The sequence below is a fragment of the Charadrius vociferus genome, unplaced genomic scaffold, assembly GCF_000708025.1.
Source record: "Charadrius vociferus isolate BGI_N301 unplaced genomic scaffold, ASM70802v2 scaffold198, whole genome shotgun sequence".
Classification (NCBI taxonomy): Eukaryota; Metazoa; Chordata; class Aves; order Charadriiformes; family Charadriidae; genus Charadrius; species Charadrius vociferus.
Window position 1 is genome coordinate 3,483,966 of NW_009649951.1, and position 22,044 is coordinate 3,506,009.

Below are 22,044 nucleotides of genomic sequence, written 5' to 3' on the forward strand. Positions count from 1 at the left end.
AGTGTCATGAGTATACCAGGAGCAAGGAGATTAAGATAGATGGATGTTAAAATATTGAATCTATAAACATCTGTTAAGCCAAAACACTCTGGAGGAGGTGCAGCAGACAAAGGCCGCTACATCGTGGAGGAACAGCGGTAGCCTGCCTTTACCAACATCTGGTCTAGCTGGTATTTAAGATTCTACCTTTCATCCTGGTGACCTCTTCCCCTAGAGAAAATCCTTTCTACTCTGTCACTCAGGATTTGCGTGCATGGTAGCACACACACAAAAAAAACCCTGTGTCTAAAAAAGAAAAAAGAACAAAAGACCTCACCTAAAACTTAGCGAGTGGTGAGGGACAGCAAGGTAATGAACTTGCTTCTTAAGTAAGTAAATGCAAGGGATATCTTTTAGGCATAAACATCTTGCTGGGGAAAGGGGGCTGTTTTTCACTTCCTACATAGATTTATATAGAATTTTCACATACCTTTCCATATATTGCAAATAGAAGAATAATGCAATAGAATTATCAATGCTGTGTCTATTTACACTGTCTCCAGAGCTGTTAAGAGACAGCCTTCTTGCTATCTCTGATTGCAATTGTGTGTCTGTCTTTGTCTGCTTTTGCAAGTTGAGAGGTGTTTGTCATACATCATAATCTACTTTCACTTCACCCCCATAGTTCTGATGCTGTTTCTGAATTTAGGTACATTCCTATTTTAAGTAATTTTTTTCTACCTCCTCACTTAAGTAAATTCTATAACCAAAGTAGCACTGTCCTCTTTGGCATCTATCCCATGAGAGCTCTTTGTTTTTTAATCTATTTGCTATCATTTTGGGGAATGTAGCCACTACAATCATGGTATTTTAGACCAGATGCATTTTGGCGGCAGCAGTACCCTAAGAAACTTCAGAGAGTCATGAGCTATCTTGGGCAGATACGGGGGCATTTCTAATTTTAATCAGAGATATTGATCTAGCTATGATTTTTTTTTTCTTTTCTTTTTATGAATAATTTATTATAGAGACACTGAATCATGAAATTCTGCATGTAGAAATATTGGCTATACTGGACAAATTAACCTAATCCTTATATCTTTCTGTACTACTACTGGTTTTGCTTTTTAAAGTAGCCTTCATTTTGTCTTACTCTGACTGTATTAATTGTGAGAATAATATATCAGATTAAGGAATATCCAATTAGAAAATACATTAACACTATTTATCTCTTGTTCAATAATGACGGCAGATGCAGAAAGCAATGGAAAGATTAACCCCTTTACTAAGAACAGTACTTATCTCAGATAACTATGTAAACTGCCCATTGGCTTTAATAAATGCACTTAAGTGTGAAATGCTGTTAGAGTTTTAACTTTAAATACATTTTCTTGTATCCATGATATTTTTTAAGTGTACAAGTATTTTTTAAGGGTACAAGTGTACTTGTCATTCATAATGGGAATAAACATGACCATAAGTAGTTTTTCTTTTATTTGGATATATACGTGATCTTCAAATGATGGGTATGAAAGTGTATGTGTATGTATATACACACACGTATATAACAGTTTTTTTCTAATAACAGCTATTTAAGTTAAATAATAAAATACTTGGAAATAGGTCACTATCTTTAACTTTCTCTCACCCGTGTTTTTTTGTCTACCAGCATATAATCTGACACACATTTAGTCATTTCGAGCTCTAGTATCTGTTTGGTTTATTAGCAGGATTCTTCACAAAGGAAGGGTTTTTTTCCCTTTGAGAGGTTTCAGTACCATTTTGTGTAATTGTTCCTTATGTTAAACTACCATATTACATTCTTCTTTGGAATAATAAGATAGTACCGTAGTTACCTTCTTAAGGACCAGAGAGTTGTTAGGCCATTAGTGGCTTTTGGCTGACTACAGATTTGTGAAAGTTAACCACTAGCATGAAGATTATTTCTGTTCCCCTTTTTGCAGACCAACATTCAATATTATTTAAATTAAAACAAATATTTTATATAAAAGATTACCTCTATAAGGAGAACTGTGAAATATAGTTACAAAGATTGACTAAGTCTTGTCAGTTGTCAATCAAGTCCAACAAGACTGAGAGTTTGTTTGCATGTTATTTATTTGAACTAAATCCCTAACAAGCCTCGTCTGCTAATTGGACTTAGCATTTATGTTGCTAAATGAGAAGCGTTTTGGCTGCAGTATAGGGTGGTAAGACCTACCCAGTGGAATAAACAACTAACATCTGTTATCCTGTCCTGCTCCAGCTTGGCTTTTACCACTTAAGTACCTCAGCCCTAGAGTCAAGGTTATGGAATATGTGGTTCTCTGGCTATGGTGCATATATGTGAAAGGGAAGAAATAACACAACATGAGTAAAGACCAGCCAACCAGAAGATATTTAGTGCAGCTGGTCCACTTTGCTTTAACCTCTACAAGCCCTACAAATATCAAAACAAAAGCCAAGAGAAGGCAGTATGTTTTATAGCAGTTGTCAACACAGCAATTCAAGTGAGCTTACAGTGGTCACCATTAAAACAGATTTGACATTTAACCACCTTTAATACACACTGGTGTCTCAGACACCTTGGTATTTCTGTATGCTCTGTGTAGAAATAATTGCTGAATCCCAGAGAGGCTCTAGGTAAACAGGTTTCAACAGTAACTACTGTTACCGTTTTGTATGATAATTTTTGCCTGTCATGGTAAAAATAGCAATGTGTACAGTCAAAAGTGAATTAGCTTGCCTGTTAAAAAAAATTGCTTGTTTTTAATGTCAGTTGACTTCTCTTTCCTGCTGGGTTTGATCTTCGCGTGAACTAGAGAATTCAACCAACAGCTATGCAATATAATTACAGATATTATATATACTGTTTCATTCCTCTTGAATTCCAAACCGGAGAAGCATCTCATATGATCAAGCAGGTATACTTTTAGGATGCAATGGTGATTGTTTCTTCTGTTTGTAAAACAGGTGTTGACCTCCAACCTGGCCAAGTGGCAACAGGAGAAGGAAGATTTACAAGGAAAATTGAAGTTGAGAGAACATCTGTCTCAAACTGCTGGCAAGAGTGAAGCCACACCAGCTCCTTCTAAGAACAGTGATTTAGAGATGAAACAGCTGCAGTGCAAACTAAAGGTGACAGAACAAATTATCTAGTGCTGAGGATAATTCACATGAACAGTGTTTCATAACTGGGTCAAGCAGATACACCTATACTCACATATGCATATCATTTATATATCTTAGCCAATGATTAGCAACTTAGGTGTTAGATAACCTTTGATCTTAAGTAGAAATGTAGTCATAAGCAGGAGAATTAGAAGTTACAATTAAAACAATTTTTGTAGATCAAATAGGCCAGACAGGGAGGCTTGCTGGGTTTTCACACAATGATTAAATGCATCTTGTTGGAAAGTGCTGTGAAATTACTTCAATGAGAATTGTGTTGATTGCTTGCTTCCTTTAAGAAGGAGGTAAGAAATAGCTATCTGAGAAAGGGGAGCAAAGAATTCAAGCTGATGGGGTGGTTCATGTAATGTGACAGTGTGAGGTTATCTATATGTCACTACTATTCTTGTCCTCAAAGAGACATCGTTCTTTTGGTATTTGTATTTTTGTAGATTAGCTGGTAGGAAAATACTGACTTGTTGATGATTTCATTGTTCAGTCTCTAGTGATTCTCTTATATGTGGATGATGTAGATGCTGGACTGTGATCGGAGAGCTTTCTCAGCAGGTGGCCTGGCTCAAACATATTAATTCTTCTCTCTTCTCACTGGAGCAAATACATGTGCAACAGAATGTCTTAAAGTTCGTTTTTTCCATCATTTTGTGTTTAATACCTGAGGGAAGAGACAAGGCCAAAATGGTACAGCTTCTTGCTGCTAGAAGAAGTGGCACACTAGCAAGCTGGCTGCCAAAGGATTAACTAGAAGAAAAGGCCATATTACATGAGCGATATAGCTGGCTCTTTCTCTTGAGTACTGGATTAGCTGTGCTAGCGCATGAAGTGTGGGTAGCGCTCAGACCTCTTAGCTGTTGATGGCAATTATGGTATTACGAATCTTGGCTATAGCACACTGGATGCGTAACATCTAAATTCAGGGATTAGTAAAGGTAGGTCACGTTGATAAAGAGATGAGGGCAGCAGGGAGTAGCCATGAAAAGGCACATAATTTGATCTACTTTAATTATGAGAAAGAGATCTTGAAACCATACACGCTGACTTCTTGAGTGTTGGTTTTAGATTTGGGTTTGACTAATCTGCTTCTGTTGCTGGCGAGTGGTAATTTCTGTTAATTAGGGTTGTTCCTTTTTAGATGAGTGTCCTCATTATCCAGAAACCTAGTAGTCAATTGCTCTATTAAAGTAAGAAAAATAAAAAATGAGGACTTTTTTTTTTTTGTGTGTGTGTAATATACTCTAAGAGTAACACTCGTGCTAGAAGGCTACTTTATTGGTCTGCTACGTGTGAACTGCAAAATATATTGCTGAAAAATCAAAGGGTTTTTTGTTTCTGCAGCAGAGGAAACATTTAGCGAGCATATGTAAATCTGATGTCAGAAATACTAATGTAACTTTTAATTACTTCTTAAAGATGTATTACATTTTAAATGTAAAAAATAAACCATATATGCAAAACTACATTTAGAGTAAATGTAGTCTGTGACCCCAAATTTAGATTAGTAGAGTAAATTCACTGGTTGCTGAATTGGGTGAGAGTTTGGACCATAAGGACCTCCAAAGCTACTTAAATCAAGTTGCTGAAATTCTTAGCCTTATTTTCACCTCATATTTTTTTCAAAAATTTAAGTCCTACAAGTCATTTTTAGCAGAAGAAATTGGCAAAATTTGTTAACTATTGTTCCAGGCTATCTAGCATACTTAAAATGGAGATAGAAAGTTACTCTCCTAAATGTCTGAACGTGGAAGCAGCAAAAGCTTTCCTTATAGCTCAAAGTCTCAAAGTACCTGGTTTTGTTGTGGGTTTTTTTTTTTTTTTTTTCACAGCTAGCTTTGCAGCGTTTATTTATGTTGTATGTAATGATGCCTTGTACCTTTGCCGATAGGAAGAACTGTGTTAAGTGTGGGGTGGTAAGTTTGGAAGCAAAATACCATAAGCATATATCTTCGCCTCTGAGCATGTGCAGAGGCCCACCTAAGTAGGCAAGTCTGTATCTTGCGCGTAAACCATGTAACTGGGTGCTGTGCTTCACGCTAATGAAGCTCAAGCTCAACAAACAGGTCTCAGGAAAGTCAAGAATATTCTGCTAGCATACATCATTTTAACAATTTTCTGGTTATACCTCACATTATAATAATAGTAAATAGACTAGACAAGTTATTAAGAACAATATTTTACATCTAACTATGCACACAAGAATATATACTCCCCTTGAGGTGCACAGAGCTATGTACAATTCTCCCATTAATGTTAATAGGCGTTACAAGTCTGCACCGAGCAGAGAAATTCTCCTCAAGTATCCTTGTTTACAGCATGTCTGATCTGTTCGCTTATTGTTTATACATAATAAGTAAAAAGCTTTATTACAGTGGCTGAACCTGCATGCATATAGGCACACATGTATGTCATGCGTGCACTTAACGTGTATGTATCTTTTGGCAACAGCTTTTGGACTTTGGAAATCTCAATGTGCGATGTTTGAGCTGCCATTTTCAGCAATGGCATTCAATGCATATGCTCAGGTTGCTAAGATGGCTACTTAGTTAAATTTCATATTTTTATTTCTGTAGAATGATTCAGTTGTTCTTTATTTAAATCTTGGGTATATTGTTTGTGTGTTTGCATGGAGGAATTGAGGCTTTTTTTTTACTTTCTGCTATACACAATGAGTAAAGGCCATTAAATATATAATTATCCATCACTGGAATTATACATGCCTGAAAGTTAGGATCATACCTTTTTTGTTACTGAAATGTAGCATTTGTGTTAGTGTGGCCAAATGGAAATGTCTTTGTCTTGTGCTTTGAGTTTCAAGGGACACAAAAACAACTGCTCCCATAGATTGTCTTGTATTTCTAAATACACAAGATGAAAGGCATTCTTGGAAATTGTTGCTCTATAGATGTAAGCCCCTTGTGCTGTAGAACTATACCATTCAAGGATGTAGTTCAAATGAAGATCTAATTTACTTTCTCTTTTTTTCTGTTACCTTTTCAGCTGGCCATGCTACGCAAGAGGAAATGCAGTCCTGATAGTTGCACAGGGCTAGCAGGTGTCCTGGGGAACATCTATTAATCGTACATTATTAAAGGAATGGCAAAGTACTGATTTTTATCATATTTTCCAAGGAATGTACTTTTGCTTAAGTGTTGCTAGAAAGCAAGAATGCTCCTTTTGTACCAACTGATGTCTAAGAACATTCATAAAATATGTGGAAGTTACACAGGCAGTTGGTTCAAACAAATTTACTGTTGACTGGGATAATATTCCGTCTGCTTTATTTATATTTTAATATTTTTCAATCTAGAATTCGAATAATGAAATCACTAAGCAGTCGGCCACCATTAAGTCACTAAAAAATGAAGTCCAGGAAAAAGAAGAACGGGTTCGGGAACTACAGGCGAAGTATGTTCATTCTTCTATCCGTTGTGTTTGGTGCCACCCAGTGGCTGCTCTATTATTTTTGCAACATTAACCCTTCTTAAATAGATTTTTAAGAAAATGCTTTATTCTTCTTTTTATTGCAGTCTTGCAGACTATTACGGGTTTTTTTTTAGAAACTGGAGCAATACATGCTAAAATTGCATTTTGTTTAAACCGATGAGTGATTAGCTACAGTAGCTGTATTGCAATAAGAATACCTTAAATCAAAACTCAGGCTCCAGAGTAGACTATTTTATCCTTGATGTAAGTCTAAATGAATTCCTCAGCACTGTTAAACACAGTCTTTCAAATACAGTAATTCTTTGCCTAGGGGCTAAGAGACATGTCAAGGTTCAGATGCTTAAACAAGATTAAATATCCTGTCTTACATTCATAAAAAGTTCAAAAGGACAGTTGTATTTGTTTCTATCTGAACTGATTAAGGTTTACTATGCATTTTGAAATTTACATGTATTGTTGTGAAGTATGCAACTGAGATTTTTATTCTACCTACTTTAAATGGTATAATACTGTTCTGCAATTATATTTCTATATAAACATAACCTGTTAGTGTATCTGTGAATTTTTTGCCGGTCCCAGAGTTTAACTCCTCTAACCATTCTGATTTTTTTTTTTTTATTTGTAGAAATAATGCCGTTTACTTATCTGAAATTAGTTCATTTAAAAACCAGACAAATCTTATAATTGTTAAATTCTGTACATTATGTATTTTCTGTTTCAAAATGAAACTAATTTTTTCCACCATAACACTTAAATTTAAAGTACTTACTAGTTATCATGCTTCCTTTATAAAATAAATACTGTTTTTTCATAAACTGTAATGTATAATCACCAAAATAACATTAATAGTATAAATGTGAAAGAGATGGAAGAAATTTTAAGATGCACATTTTTTCCTGTTTTTTTTAATATGGTATTGACGTGATATCAACAATGTTTTATTCCTGAACATATTACCATCATTCATTTTGCTTTCATTAAAAAAAAAAAAAGCAGAAGTCTGAACATATTCAGGTATTGCTTATGTTTATATTTCAAATATTTATTTGTATCATAATGGTGAAGGCATAAATTTCTTATTGAACAGAGATTACATTGTACGTAAATTTTTTTTTTTGAGAAGTTTCTGAAAAATGCTGATATTATTTCTAGGTTTTTCAGTTTTTAAGAATTATTATCTTACCTGACATATTACCGAGACAGAGATTTTTCATGTATTTCTGTGTGTTACTCAGTTGAATGAAAGGAGACTTCCTCGTTTCACTTTCTTTTAAAAGTAATTTTGCACAAAATAGTTTTTGAATAGTACCTGCTTCAGACATCAAAGAAATCTAATTAATTAAATTTTTGTGTTCAACTTTTTTTTTTCTTTTTTTTGATAATAGCTTAAGAAGAATTATTATGATTTCAGATCAGAAAAGTTGGAGCATAAACCACAGCAAAACCCAAATCACAAATAAATTGAATATTTAGAAACAGATCTGTTTAATAAGAGAGTTGAAACTGGTTGTAATGGTTGAGAATAGGGAAATTGCAAGAATTGCATGAGCTTTTGTTTTAAAAAATATTCTAAAGCTACAGGAATGGTACTTTGTCTACTGCATTTATACTTTTTAGTTGTTTAAAATACTTGCATATTAACAATATTTCCTAACAGTGATATGCGGTGTGACTTCTTCCGTTCCAGGATTTCTCGATTGGAGAGGGACCTTAATATGAAAAGACATTTGATAGAAGACTTAAGGTCTCGTCTAAAAGCAAATCAAGAAAATGAGAAAACCTCTAATGAAACATTAGAAAGCCTTGAGAGAAAGGTATTTCTTTCTTGCTATTGATAATTTTAGGAAAAGCAAAAGCTGGTGGATTTACAGAAGTTATTTCAACACGCTATATATACTAAATCAATATATTGCTTTAAGCAAACAACATACAGTTAATCTAAGGGTGTAATTCCCTCCACTATAATTTGTATGACATCAGTATATGGTGATAGCTTGGATGGATTCAGCATAATTTAATGTATGTTCATAAAAGGTGTAATTAAATATTAAAGTATTCAGAACAGCGAGTTGCAAGGATATGCTGTAAGTAGTGAGATTTAGTTTTATGCACTGTAAGTTCATAAAATACAGTACACCTGAAACAAGTGTCATTTTACATGACATACGCTAATGAACTCCATGCACCTCTCCTGGCTATAGTAGTTACATGCTTTAATATGTTAATCTATTTTCTACTGCAATGTTATGAACAATTCACAGTTCTTAGCTTAATGTAATTCTGTCTGTGTAGGCAGAGTTTAATTTCTACAGCAAATTGTTTTATCCTGCAAAATTCTAGCATGATTTCACAGAAGCTAGGAGAACTTGCATATGTTTTGGCATGTTTCTGTACTATCCAACCAATGGTTTGCACTTCAGCCTTTAATACCAGAAAAACATTATGACATTTGGTTGTCTGTGAGGTCATGCAGCGTATGACCCCAGAATAGAAATAAACAATTTACCAATTTCCTTTTGTTTTGCTAGAATGTGGATGCTTGCTGGATATCACAAGCACTATCTCTGCTTACAGTCATTTAGGACTTTCAGCTCTAGAGAGAGCTACTGTCTTACCCTCTGTGCCAAAAATAAGGTGTTATTAAGAAATCTGCAGCCAGAGAGTGAGAGCATAAGTAAGTAAGGCAGCTAAAGTATGAAATGAGAGAAATACCTGGTTTTGGTTTTAGACGAAAGATTTAGAATGGAATGACGTACTTTGATGCTGTTCTTCGAGTATTTTAAGCGCTGCATTTCTCAGATTCCAGACAATCGAATTCCATACATTAATTTGATTATTCCATGTGGAAAATCAACTTGATAAATTTTACATTATCTTGAGCAGAAGATCAAAGAAATTCCCTGTTACTTGATATTGTCAGGAAAACTTTGTGATTAATACTGTCAGGAGAGCTGAATGATTTTCTAGGAGCATTGGTCTATTTCATTTTAGCCAAAATCCGTGTTTGCATTGTATGGCAAAATGGTAATAATTATCTAAGAGGCTTTACAGACTATTAACTTGTAGACAGTTATCATTTTCTCAGCTGAGTTTTAATTAATGTTTTTAGGTCTGATAGCAGAAATGAGTGGAAGTTGTGGTTTGCTTCCTTTTCCATGCACTGTAACAGTATAATATATATAAACAAACAGCTTGGCAGATGAAGAGTTTTTCTTTACACTTAATACAAATCGACTTTATGTAACAAGATTGTGTGCAAATTGATCTCTACTGGGTCAGCAGCAGAGATTTATTAAAGACTTTAATTTCAGAAAAAGGTACTTTAATCAAATGATTTATATAATACAGGTATGTTTATGCAATATAGGTAAGCTTAGTTTTGATTTGATTTTCATTTTTAAGTTTTATATCTTAATAGTCAATTGCTCTTGACCTTTCATTATTTCAGGTAAAGGCACTGGCTGAAGACTGTTCAAACAAAAAAGCTTCCATTGACTCACTGAAACAAAGACTGAATGTAGTTACAAAGGAGAAGTCTCAGTATGAGCAGATGTATCATAAGGCTAAAGACGAGTTGGAGAAAAAGGTATATTAGAGTTGTGATGGCTCCACCATGGAACTTTTTCATATCTCACTTTCAATTGAAAAGTTGCAAGGTCATCAGCTTAGACTTTCTAAATACAGAAAGGGAAAAAAGAACAAAATAATAGTAATGTGTTCCTCTGTTTTACTTCAGTCTGAAGTTTAGATGCTGAAACATGGACATAATGACTGCAAATGAAGTTCCTTTTTCCCAAGAAATTACATTTTATATGCCACAAGCAGAATGTTCTGTGATGTTAACTATTGTGTGGGAGATGGGTTCATTCATTCGTTTGTGGTCTACTGTACCTGCCTATCACCTTTTATCATATCACTGCTGTTTCTCTGTGGATGTATTTCAGGATGTCAAGCTTAACAATCTAGAGAGCAAAATGATTGAGACTGAATATGCCATGACTGAACTTGAGGCTACTGCATCTCGACAACTACATGGCTTGGCTAAACAGACTGGACAGGCTTTGGAAACTGTACAGAAGAAGCTGCTGCTCACCAATGACAAAGTAGAAGAGTTCATGACATTTGTTAAGGTTTGAGTTTTGACTTTCTTTTGAGTGTTCACCTAAATAAAGGTATTCTTGAGTGAAAACAAAATGTAAAAGATAGAAAGGAGGCTAATCTTTGGTGCATTTCCTGATCTGGAACAATCTTTGAAGGTCCTGCAGTGGCCTGGTGTCAGCTCTGAACTGGTCTAAGCAAGGAGAACTGGTCTAAGCAAGTCAGTGGTTCTAGATCTCTTTCCTAGACTTCTGTAGACTTCTGTAATTTTTATTGGTCATCTTTTTGTATATGGCTGCCAGTGTACTTGTTCCCAAGAACAAGTGCTTAGCTGTATAGCAAATTACTCTGCAGAAAGTTTCCTAACACATTTAAGAAAATAATTCATATCTCTTGATTAGTGTGTATTACCTCATTTTCCACATGTGCTTTTTATTGCAGATATATTAAATAAGGAAGCCTCTCTTGCAAAATGGAAAGCAGTTTTAAAAGCAGTATGTAGGATATTCTTTTCTTATTTTGGTTAAATACTTAACAATCTACAACAGTGCGTCATGCAATAATACTGTGTGGTGTTACTTCGTATGGATCACTTCGTCATACAGCTTCTGTGTGAAGTTCTACAGAATGGACTAATCTGTGTTTTGTAACTTAATACTTGAAATATAAATATAATTTATTTTTCTGAAATATCCACTACGTAACTAAGAATTGTAATGCCTATTCAGTATATATCTATCTTGAATTTAGCATGCATCTACTATATACCTACTTTCAGACAAGGTTATATCTTACTAACCCATGAAACAGATCTGCTTCCCTACTATTCTTGAATTTCTGTAGAGGTGAGCTGCTTTCGGGTATGTTTGAGCAAGTCTGGTAGCATCCAAAGTAAAGAGCAGTGGTATTTTGATGCAGCGTAAAAAGGCAGCATGTATAGTTATCCCTTTCGCTTATAACTTGCCACTGTGGATTGAAGTTTAGTAACTTAAATACTTGTGCATTTTACCTTCTTTCTGTCATCAACAGATAGCAAGTCACTCTAACATGGCGGTTTTCAGATCTCTGGCGCTGGTCTGAAACCGTCCCACGTTCAATTCAGTTGCAGAATTCATATCGACTTCATTATGAAAAAAGACTGAACAATGTTGAATGCACTTTAAAATCCTAAATTCAAAAAATTTATTAGCTAAAATATCTAAGGTGAAAATGAAGATTGACTTTCATGAAAAAATGTGCCCGTTATTTAAAAAAATCAGTTGTTTTATTTTTTTAAGTTTGTCATTAAAATAAAGGCTATCTTCTGTTTGCCTTGTTTTGTAACCTGTAGGGAAGTGGTATAAAACTGCTCACTGTGCCCTGTGATTCAGATGTATCTTGCCTATTCTTGAACAAACTGTTATTTTTCAGGGGGGAAAATGTGCTTTCTTCTAATAGAGAATGCTTCCTCTAAGAAGAAGGAATGAGTGTTCTTTCCACAGCTGCTTCCTTATATTTGGCTAACTATGGGAAAGTCTGAATTAATCTAATATATTGTCTATTTGTTTTAATGAAATACTCCTATGCTGTTGATGACAGACAGATGCAATTCAGTTTCCATTCAGGCTGCTAGAATTTTTGAATGACTTCATTGAATTAACTTCAGCTGCAATTATAGACAAAGGAGATAAACAAGTCTTCGTACTATCAATACTTTATATACTTTAACAATGAAAAGTTTCTCAAAAATTAGAAAATGAAAAAGTAAAAGATCTTCTGTTTTCAAAAGCAGTTGTAATGAGGAAAATCGCCTATTAGCAACTATTATGATACTTCCTTCTTTATTGATTAACATGACTGCTTTTCTGTTAGTTGACATGAATATTCATGGTCGTACTGGATGGGAAAAGAATGTTAATATGTAGTTTCTCTATAAATAATAATAGTATTTAGCTAATAAAGCTAAGTATGTAGTTTCTCCCCTGGATAAAAGAATATGCATGCATATTTCAAGTAATATTTTTGCTGACTACTGTTCCACTACAGAAAGATTTTTTGAAAATAAAAATGCTGTCTCTAAGTCAAATATTGATGAACAGGGAGTTCCTCAGTAGACTGCTTTGTTTAGTTAGGTACTGAATATTTAGAAGGAAAAGTTGTCTGAAATCAGATTTTATTCACAGTATACCACTATAAAAAATATAGTTAAAAATCCTTGGCATTTCAGTGGAATTTTGCAGTATATCAAGTAAATCCTGTTAAAATACCTCTTATGTATCGGATGCTATAACCTCCACTGGAAGGTCGAGGTGGCACAATAAGAAGTAGCAGTACTCCTTCCTGCACCAGCTCTTCCTTTGAAGTCTGGTCTGTCTCATTTCCACTCTCTCCTTCCAGGTAGCTGTCAGTTTTCCCCTGACCTTGGTTCTTACTCAAGTTTCAGTAACTTAGCTAAGTTTTTCTGTGTAGAGATCAAGTTTAATCAAGTTTAAACTGTCTCTTGCTTAACCTGTTTAACATATTTGTATGACCCTCATCTTTGTCTGCTATTCTGATCACTTCACAAGCTGCACTTGTTTTTCCAAGTGCAAGTGTCATCTCCTTATTAATCAACTGAATGCAGTTACTTTTTCTAGCCCTTCCATGGCTTTTATGACATTATAGGGTTTTTTTAACATACAACAATTAAATAATTTCAGCATTGCTAATTAATAGCTCCAGCTGTTAATAGGACAACAGAGGAACTTCAGAGAAGAGAGTGTCGCTCTTCCTGTTTATAGCAGACACTGTTACTTGCCTTTAGAATTATTGACAACTCAGAACCACAGGATCTTGAATCCATTTGGATCAATATACTAAGTTACAAAATCTGGGGGAGAGGTAGAAGTCTGATATATACCACTGGACAAATTAGAGGATACGATGAGTTACTGGTTAAGCACATATTTGTAAAGTACATTGCATTGCTATGGGGAGCCCAGTTTGGGAAACTTATGCAACTAGCTGACTGTAAAATCTAGTAATAGTCTCTAAAAATTGTGGAAGAAATAATTACAAACAAAAGTTGCCATATCCAATATGTTGTAAGTCATTACAGAACTTATTTTTGCAGGAGAGTGATATGGGGATCAGGTGTTAGTCCTAAATTACCAACAGGAACCAACAGGGCACCTAAAGCAGGTTGATTGAGAGTGGCTCATTTCTCCAAAGGTGTTATGAGGAAGATACAGACTAGTTGAAACTATGAATAGGTAATTGTACACTGTGATGGTTTAATAAGTAACCAAAAAACCCACAGTTCTGTAATTAGAGGATAGCTCCTTATGAATACCTATTTCAGCTTGATAGGAAAAAGAATACAATGTTTAGAAATAAAAAAGGCAATATAAAGGAAGTGGAAAATGGATTATAGATAATAACCTGAAAATATGAGCAGCAATAGAGGATGGAGAAGACACTAAAGATATTAAGATGAAATCTGTGGGTAGCAAGGCCAATAACAATAGTGAAGGGGCAGAATTTAAAATTTACTAGTAATAAGATAACTATTACAGGGTAGATACAATCCATTATTAGATAAAACAACTCTAACTGTGTAAAGATAGAAGTCTTGCATGAATATTTCTGGTTTGTATATGGAAGGAAGTAGGCTGATGTTGTATGAAGATGATGAAACATCCCCAGTCTATTAGTAGCCAATGGAAGATTTTAAGCGATTTGTAGAAAGAAGTAGTATTTTTAAACTGAGAACTTTTATAGCTTACAACTTGATAGGGCTTAGGGTTAAGGAATTTTTCTCTTGCTGATTCTTATTTTGAACAAAGTAAGTGTAAGCATACTATAACACTGCCATGAGTCTAAAAGAATGATAATATTGAGTTGATATCCACAAAAGGCAGTCAGGATAGGTATTTTTACTTCAGTTAGTCTGACCTCATTTCTAGCTAAAATAATGAAAATGTGATATGAAATTCAATTATTAAAATACTAAAGCATAGGAGTATAGTTATACTTCTTAGAATGGCTTCATAGAAAATAAATTGCATTGAATAAATCTGATTTCTTTTCGGGAAAGCAGTACAAGATACAGGTTACTATTCATTTTAATATACTGTTTTTTAAGATGTCTGACCTAACACTGAGACATTCAGCTAAAAAATGTGGCCTATGCAATATCAATAATAGTAAAAAAGTAATTAATGAAAAAAAGTAATTAATGAAATTTAGGTGTTTCTAGAGTAAAGATCAGAGCTAAACTTGGTTATTAAACATTTTCACAGAATTAGATATCAAATCCTGATAAAATTTGTCAATGGCATTTGTGAAGATTGATATATAATAATGAAAGTAAGGCCGCAAGTATAATGTAAGCTAGGCCAAATGAAAACATTTTTATTACTATATATATATAGTAATATAATAGCTTATAGTATATAATATATTTATTAGAAGAACTACAGCTACCTTTAAGAGGGACGAGGTGGCTCTGACAATATTTTAGATGCCTTTTATAAAGATACGTGTTTTCAGCCCATCCAGCTTCCATCAGCACCATAAATTCTCTTTGAACCATGCATCCAATTTCTATAGTGTACCATTGTTGAGTATTTTCTATAACATGTATTGCACTATCAGATCCTCAGGTGGATCTTGCCAGTTATGTACAGCACAGCAACCTGAGCAAAATGTTCTTTGTTGTACCTGTGGCAATGGCCACTGGATAAAGTTAAAAACCTGCTATTAGACTCCTTGACTGGACTGTCAAAAATAGGGTACAGCATACTAGTTTGCTATGAAACTGTCCAAAATCTGGAATTCTGTTTTCCTCCATTACTGTATTTCTTTTTTAAGCTCACCTCAACTTTGACCCTATATTGCTGTTACAGACCCTTGTAAGCTCAAGACTCAATAATGTTGTCTCTCCCATTCAACTTGTACTCTCCCATTCAACTTGTACATCAGCAAAACAAATTTTTATAAGTTAATCTGCAGTGATGACATCTGCCTGAACATGAAAATATCAGAGCTTTTCTGACCTTGAGGAAGATGTTTTGAAGTTTTGGTAAGGCAGAACTGCAGCTGTATTAAACAGGTGATGGTGGCTGAATGCTTTAAAGTCAGCTGAGTGCATTTCTCACTTCCATAATGCCTCTGTGATTTGGGACTTGTGTGCCCTCCACAGAGAATACCCACTGAAACACAGTTCACATCTGGTCTGTTCTGGCACTGTTCTTGATAGGTCTCCAGTATAACCATCTGATAGAATTGACTGCCAAAATCAAGACCCACGGCAGTTTACTTGGCAAGCTTAGTGGATCTACTTGGGGATCTAACACTCAACTCTCTTAAGACATCTGCCCTCATTTCTGCTACTCAGAGCAGGGCTTAAGCTAGGTGCATTTCCCCCTTGCTTTGTTGTTTGACATACAGCTACGTGCAGCCACACATGTCAGAGGCCTTACTCCACCTCTGCTTGGCTGAGCGATGTTCTGTCAGTCATTTGCCATTCAGTCAGCTTACCTTATATCCCAATATATGTCAGTCTCTCTTACCTTTCTACAGTTTACCTTGAATCCTGGCATCAATTTTGCTATGGCGTATTTTCTCACTGCTATCTTGTGCTATAGTTTAACGTGCAGTTGAAGATAAGTTAACAGTTCTGTTAAAAGGTTCCACCTCGGAGTGACCCTCACTGCTCATTTCTGCCCCTAGGAAACTTCCTCCCTCTTCCATGTCATGACGTTATGATGATATGTCATCATAAATATTATATGGGTCAATTGTGAACTAGCTTATGAAAATGCCATTAACCTTTTGAAAACCCAGAGGACCAGCTTTTGTGTACCACAGAGGGTCAGAGTATGGACAGGTTTACATGCAGGTTGCAGGCTAGAGATGCTGGGACTGCCCTTTAGTGGCAGAGCTAATTGAGAATGTCCCATGAAACTTCTTGCTGTTACAAAGAATGTCTAATTAACGACTCACCACTTTTGTGTTAAAATTCCTGTCATTTAGCTAATTCCTGTTATGTACCATCGTTGTCTTTTTGTCTTAAAATGTTCTGTGTTGGGGAAGATGGGAGCATGCCACGTTCTTTTCAGGATGGCCATGTGCAGCTGACATCCTATTTTCTCTTTATGTCAAAATAAAAAAAAAATTAAAAAAAGAAGAATTAAAGATAATTAGTCGTTGGGTTGGGAGGCTCAAGTATTTGGGAAGTATTCCGTTGGATTTTATCAACTCCTTTCCAACAAGAGAGCAACACAAGTACAGTGGTACTGCCTGTACCTCCAGCTACACAGTCAGTCCTTTGGATAGAAGTAAATCCTTGCAGGGGACTCTCAGAATTCTCCAGTTATGGTGAGACAGTAAGAAATATTCTTCGTAGAATGTTTCCATTGGTGAATGTATTCTCAAACCCTTTGGATGCAGTTTCCTTGGCAGTATTACTGTTCCAACTTTTTCCAGGCCCAGGGTGTGCAGAACACGCTTTTTATATGGGTACCCAGATGAGATGTGGGATACCATTTGAATGATCATTTGTTTCTTCATCTAAAAATGCTAAGCATCGTAGATAATTGTAAAATCTTGTAATTGGCAAAAATGGACTAACGCTTTATTGAAACAGAACTTTAGTTTTCTATGCAGATGAGAACTGATTTATTTTAAAAAGCTTGCACAATTGTGTATAAACCATGCCAGTTTGGAAGTGTTGTTTGACCAAACAAAGGTTTCTTCAGGAGGTCACTGGGACATTTTGCAAATAGCAGCAGATAGTATCACTTACGTAAATCAGCACTGTCAGTTTTGATTTGAAAGTGGACACCTTTAATATGACTTCAAGTTGCTAGAAAATGTTCCCCACTGGGAACACTTAAAAGCCAAAAAAAAGATAAGAATGTTTCATTTATTACACTCCAAACTGTCAACACTTTACCTAGAAAAGTATACCCAGAGTGATTATTCTGTGTTGTATGGAGTATACGAGGAGTCTGCCAATCTGTGTTCAGTCAGAATCAGCATAATATTTGGTTACAGGGATGTGTTCCAGTCTGATGAGAATCACTATTCTTATCTGCAGAATACACACCTTTAAGAGAGGGTATCCTATATGCAAAGCAAAATTTGTTTAACTGAAAATCTCACCATTAAAAATTTATTGCTTATTTTTCACTACGCGTGCTGCTGTAGAAAAAAAAAAAAAGGAGAAGCACAGCTTTTATTATGAAATATCAACCTTTCTTGGTTCTGAGAAGAAATTGGTGATAAATTAAGCTAATCTCCATCAGGATTACTCTGCATCTGGGATTTAGGCAAATTGAATCAGAGGCCTGAATAGTGACAGTGAATATCTATTAGACTGTAAACAGAATAATAGGCCCTGTGAATTTTAATGAATGAAGTGAATGGCTGAACTCTTATACTTTACAGAAGGCATATGGTTAGTGATGCATACAGTATGCCAGGAACAGCATATAATGTAGATGTCTTAATGGATAAAATCTAGATTATTAAAAATGAAGAATAAATAGAAATATTTTAAAAAGTTTTCCTTCCTCTTCTTTTTCTTTACTTTGTAGGCTTAGAAGGATAACACCCCACATTGTTTTTTGACTATGATAGTTGAAGATGATAACAGATGTAGCTTAAATTGTGTTGAATTTTTTTTTATATCGCCCTCTGTATTAAGAGTTTAGAGGAATTGATTTAAATGATTCAACCCATGTAACCAAATTGCAAGGTATGTCAGGTTTCTGTAGCTGCACATGTATGTCTCAGGCAAAGTTTAGATGTATGTCTGATCTTGTTGATTTTAGTACTACTTTTGTTTTTCTTACAGTGCCTGGGAACCATTCTCATAGACAGTGACTAATACTTTGGTACTGTGTGAACAGATCCAACAAACTTGAGCTGAAAAGGAAACTATTTTCACCAACTTGCAAATAACTTCCTTTTCTGCCTCAGGAAAAAAAATATCTAAGTTTTTCAGAGAATGAGACTGCAACAGGCTCAGCTGGGAGCTGCTTGGGAGACTCGGCAGTGCACTCCCTAGATGGGTATAGATTTACCTTGATTCCTTTCAATGGCTTGGAGAGACTGCTTTTTAAAGCTTACACTGTGCATAATCTGGAGATAGAAAGATGCCTAGTGTAAAGATAATGGCCAGTTTGGGGTCTGAAAAATAGAAACAATGTTGACTGGAGAAAGGGATAACTGGAAGACTTGAGTGATGGATGCATGAGTACAAATTATATAGTAAAGGCCCTGGGCTTGAAGTGATTGCAAAACTTTTTGGCAAATTGACAGGAAAAGCAGCAGAACTGTGAAAGGGGGAGAATGGTGTCCAGTAATGATTTATTTAAGAGTTCATGCAGAAATAATTGTTTGATGTATGTTGATCAGTTTACTAAGAAAGCAAGCTGAAAACTTAAGCAGAGAGAACAGAAAGCACCCATATACAGAGCTTTGTGAAGTCTCCACAGTAATTTAGAAAGGTGGGAGTTGAGGGGATTCCCCAACAGACATGGTGAAAGAGCTACAGAGGTGGGAAGAGCTCTAGGAGGGTGAAATTGTAAAAAACAAGAAGTGAACAAGTGACAGTATTTTAAGAAGTCACAGTTGATAAGATTTCTGGAATTTTTTTAAGAGTATAAAGAATGCCAGAGCTGACCTCTTAAATTAGGTTTCAAACACGTTTGTTTCAGCATTGCAATGGTCTTACGCAGGGCATCTGGTTTATAGTTTTTATGCTTTGCATGTGTTTCTGCAGAAAGATAGCATAAGCTCAGACACTGAACTGAGTATCAGGAAATTTTGTTGCTCTTCACATCTTGGTCACTGACCTGTTATGTGACCTTTGGAGTGTTGCTTCACCTCAGTATTTCTTGGTCTGCCCTGAATATTCTTTGTTTGCCATGTCCAGTATAACTGTGCTGATTTTGTCTGCCCTAACTGTTCAGATACTAAACTCTGTGAGATCCCAGGCATCTCTTACTACATGTGTGCGAAGCTCTAATTTCTGTCAGTGCCTTTTTTTTTTCTCTGTGTAAATAACTGTAATATATGTTCTTTTAAAGGAATGATGCTAGTTTTGCTAGGACCTGTGTAAATCAGAGGTAATTCTGTTGAAATCAAAGAATTTACAGCAGGGAAAAAATTAATGTAAATGAGGTAGGACTTAAATGCTGAAGTAAATAGGACTTTAAATTATTATTATTGCCTATTTCACATAAATATTTTAGAAACCAATATATTTTGACAGAAATATTCTGCCTGTCATCCCACCCTGATTATACATATTTCAACTCATTCTCTGCTATAAAGCAAACTATTATTTTTTCCCTGTTATAGGTCACAAAACATGGTAACTGTGTTGAAAATTTAGCAACAGTACAATGCAAACTATGGAGTGTTTATTAATACTTAGAAAAGAAATTATCGGTATGAAAACATGTGGGTCTACACCTCAAGTTTTTGACAGTCTTAAAGCTTAATGTACAGGAGAGATTAGATAACTTTAAGGCTGCAATATTTCATATGACCAAATGTCCCTCATATTAGTAAGCATCTGCTGTATGTTCTATAAATGATGTGCCCATCTGATGCAATAAGACGGGCTTTGTTCTACCTAAAGTCATATTACAAAGAATGCTATGAAAAGAGCTAGATTTTTAAGACAAGATTTCAGGCATAAATGAAAGTTTGATAGCTAAACAGTTATCAAGCAAGTATTAGAAAGGAAAAAGAGAAAAAAAATTACCAGTAATACAAAACCCCCTGATTTTGAATCACAAAGGGAATTTTAAAACAAATAAATATACTCTTAAGTACATTTGTGTGCTTCTCTACAGAAATATAAACTACATTGTAATTGGCCAGAATAAGTCCATTGCTGCATCTTTGTTTAAATATGGTTTGTTTTGAAAACAATATAAAATTAAAAACTGGCCATGAGTTAAGTCACTTTTCTATTAATTTGTAAATAAATTGAACTATCTTTTAGGACATAGCACAATGTATTCAATTTCCTTTTCTTATAAATGTCAAATATAGGTTAAAATATTTTTTTTCTTCCCTATGGTTTTTCGCACCTGGAGCTGGTTAAGAAGATGAAGTCAAACGAACATTCTTAATTTTGTCCTTGAAAATAAATGGTTATAAAGAAATCATTTGTTTTCAATGGTTTTGAATCAGGAAGGAATGGTGTTTTGGTAGATGTAGGGTGAGATTGGTAGCAATGTTATTTGGGAGAAATGTGGAGAAATACTGTATTTAAACAGTTGCCAGCCAAATGAGACTTTCTCCCCTCTGTTCTCCTAATGGCAAGTGGCAATAACACAACTTAAGCCATCATAGTTGTACAAATTCAAATCTTACTTGTAATAGGAATCGGATTATCGAATTTTTGGCAACACGGTTTCTCATTTCTGCCGTTGTACCTTAACAATCTTCTTCCTTATTGCATTTTAACTGGTTTTTAGGTCTGCAGTTCTAAGTGCCAGGAAGCTGAGTTTTGTGTTCAAATACTGAAATCCTGAGGCCCCTTTTATATTGTGTGACTCGAGGACTTTGTCAGGAAAGCCACAGTGAATTTAGCTTCAGTAGTTGAAAAACAATACTGTGCAAATCTGTCCACACTTTTCCAGATGTTCTTACTACAGTTGGGTTTGGGGTATTACTGAATTCACCTTTTCTAGTTCACAGTGTCATCCATAACTCAGAGCCATGAAGAAGGCAGGGTTGGGCTAGGATGTTGGACCGCAAACTGGAGATAGCTTTTGCCACAAGGGTAGAAGAGGCTAGTAATATTTTGAATGACTTCAATTTATTTTTCATATCTTGTCTGTTAGATCCTTAGTTATACTTATGTGTGTTCAGAATTGCTTGCGTTAATGGATGTGGAAAATCAGGTTGTAGATGCAACTGCAGTATCACATTGGTTTATATGTACCTACTGCAATTTCCCAGTCTTTATATAAAATGGAATTCTTACAGGTCATCAGGTGAGGCATTTCTTCCAGGCAATGTGTGCTTTCATCTTCCACTCATCTCTGTGAAGTTGTGAGCACTATTCTCAGTGCCAATCAATGTAAAATTGTTTATTTTAAACCATATCTATCCATCTGATACCTAGCTTTACTGGATGTATTTCTCCCTTTCAATTCTTTATTGAATTAGTCTTTGAAAATTTGCAGCTCTGCTAGCTTTCAGATAATATTGTCACTCTGATATTCCCTTGAAGTTATCTTCTTGTTTTGTTTGGGTTTTAATGCATTCTACACCTTGTTTACTTTATTCTTAATGGGAAAGATAATAAAAGCCTATGTTAATTCCTCCAAGTATGTACAAATAAAGAGC

General features: G+C 35.0%; 1 protein-coding gene across 1 annotated transcript in view; it reads left to right on the top strand.

Moving 5' to 3' along the window:
• Nucleotides 1-22,044, top strand: part of CNTLN (centlein, centrosomal protein) — a 185,215-nt gene that overhangs the window by 148,138 nt on the left and 15,033 nt on the right. Inside the window, exons 19-23 of the mRNA XM_009891515.1 lie at nucleotides 2,953-3,117; nucleotides 6,473-6,570; nucleotides 8,297-8,423; nucleotides 10,058-10,195; nucleotides 10,554-10,739. Of these exons, the coding sequence (XP_009889817.1) occupies nucleotides 2,953-3,117; nucleotides 6,473-6,570; nucleotides 8,297-8,423; nucleotides 10,058-10,195; nucleotides 10,554-10,739 (714 nt within the window). The remainder of the gene's footprint in view (nucleotides 1-2,952; nucleotides 3,118-6,472; nucleotides 6,571-8,296; nucleotides 8,424-10,057; nucleotides 10,196-10,553; nucleotides 10,740-22,044) is intronic.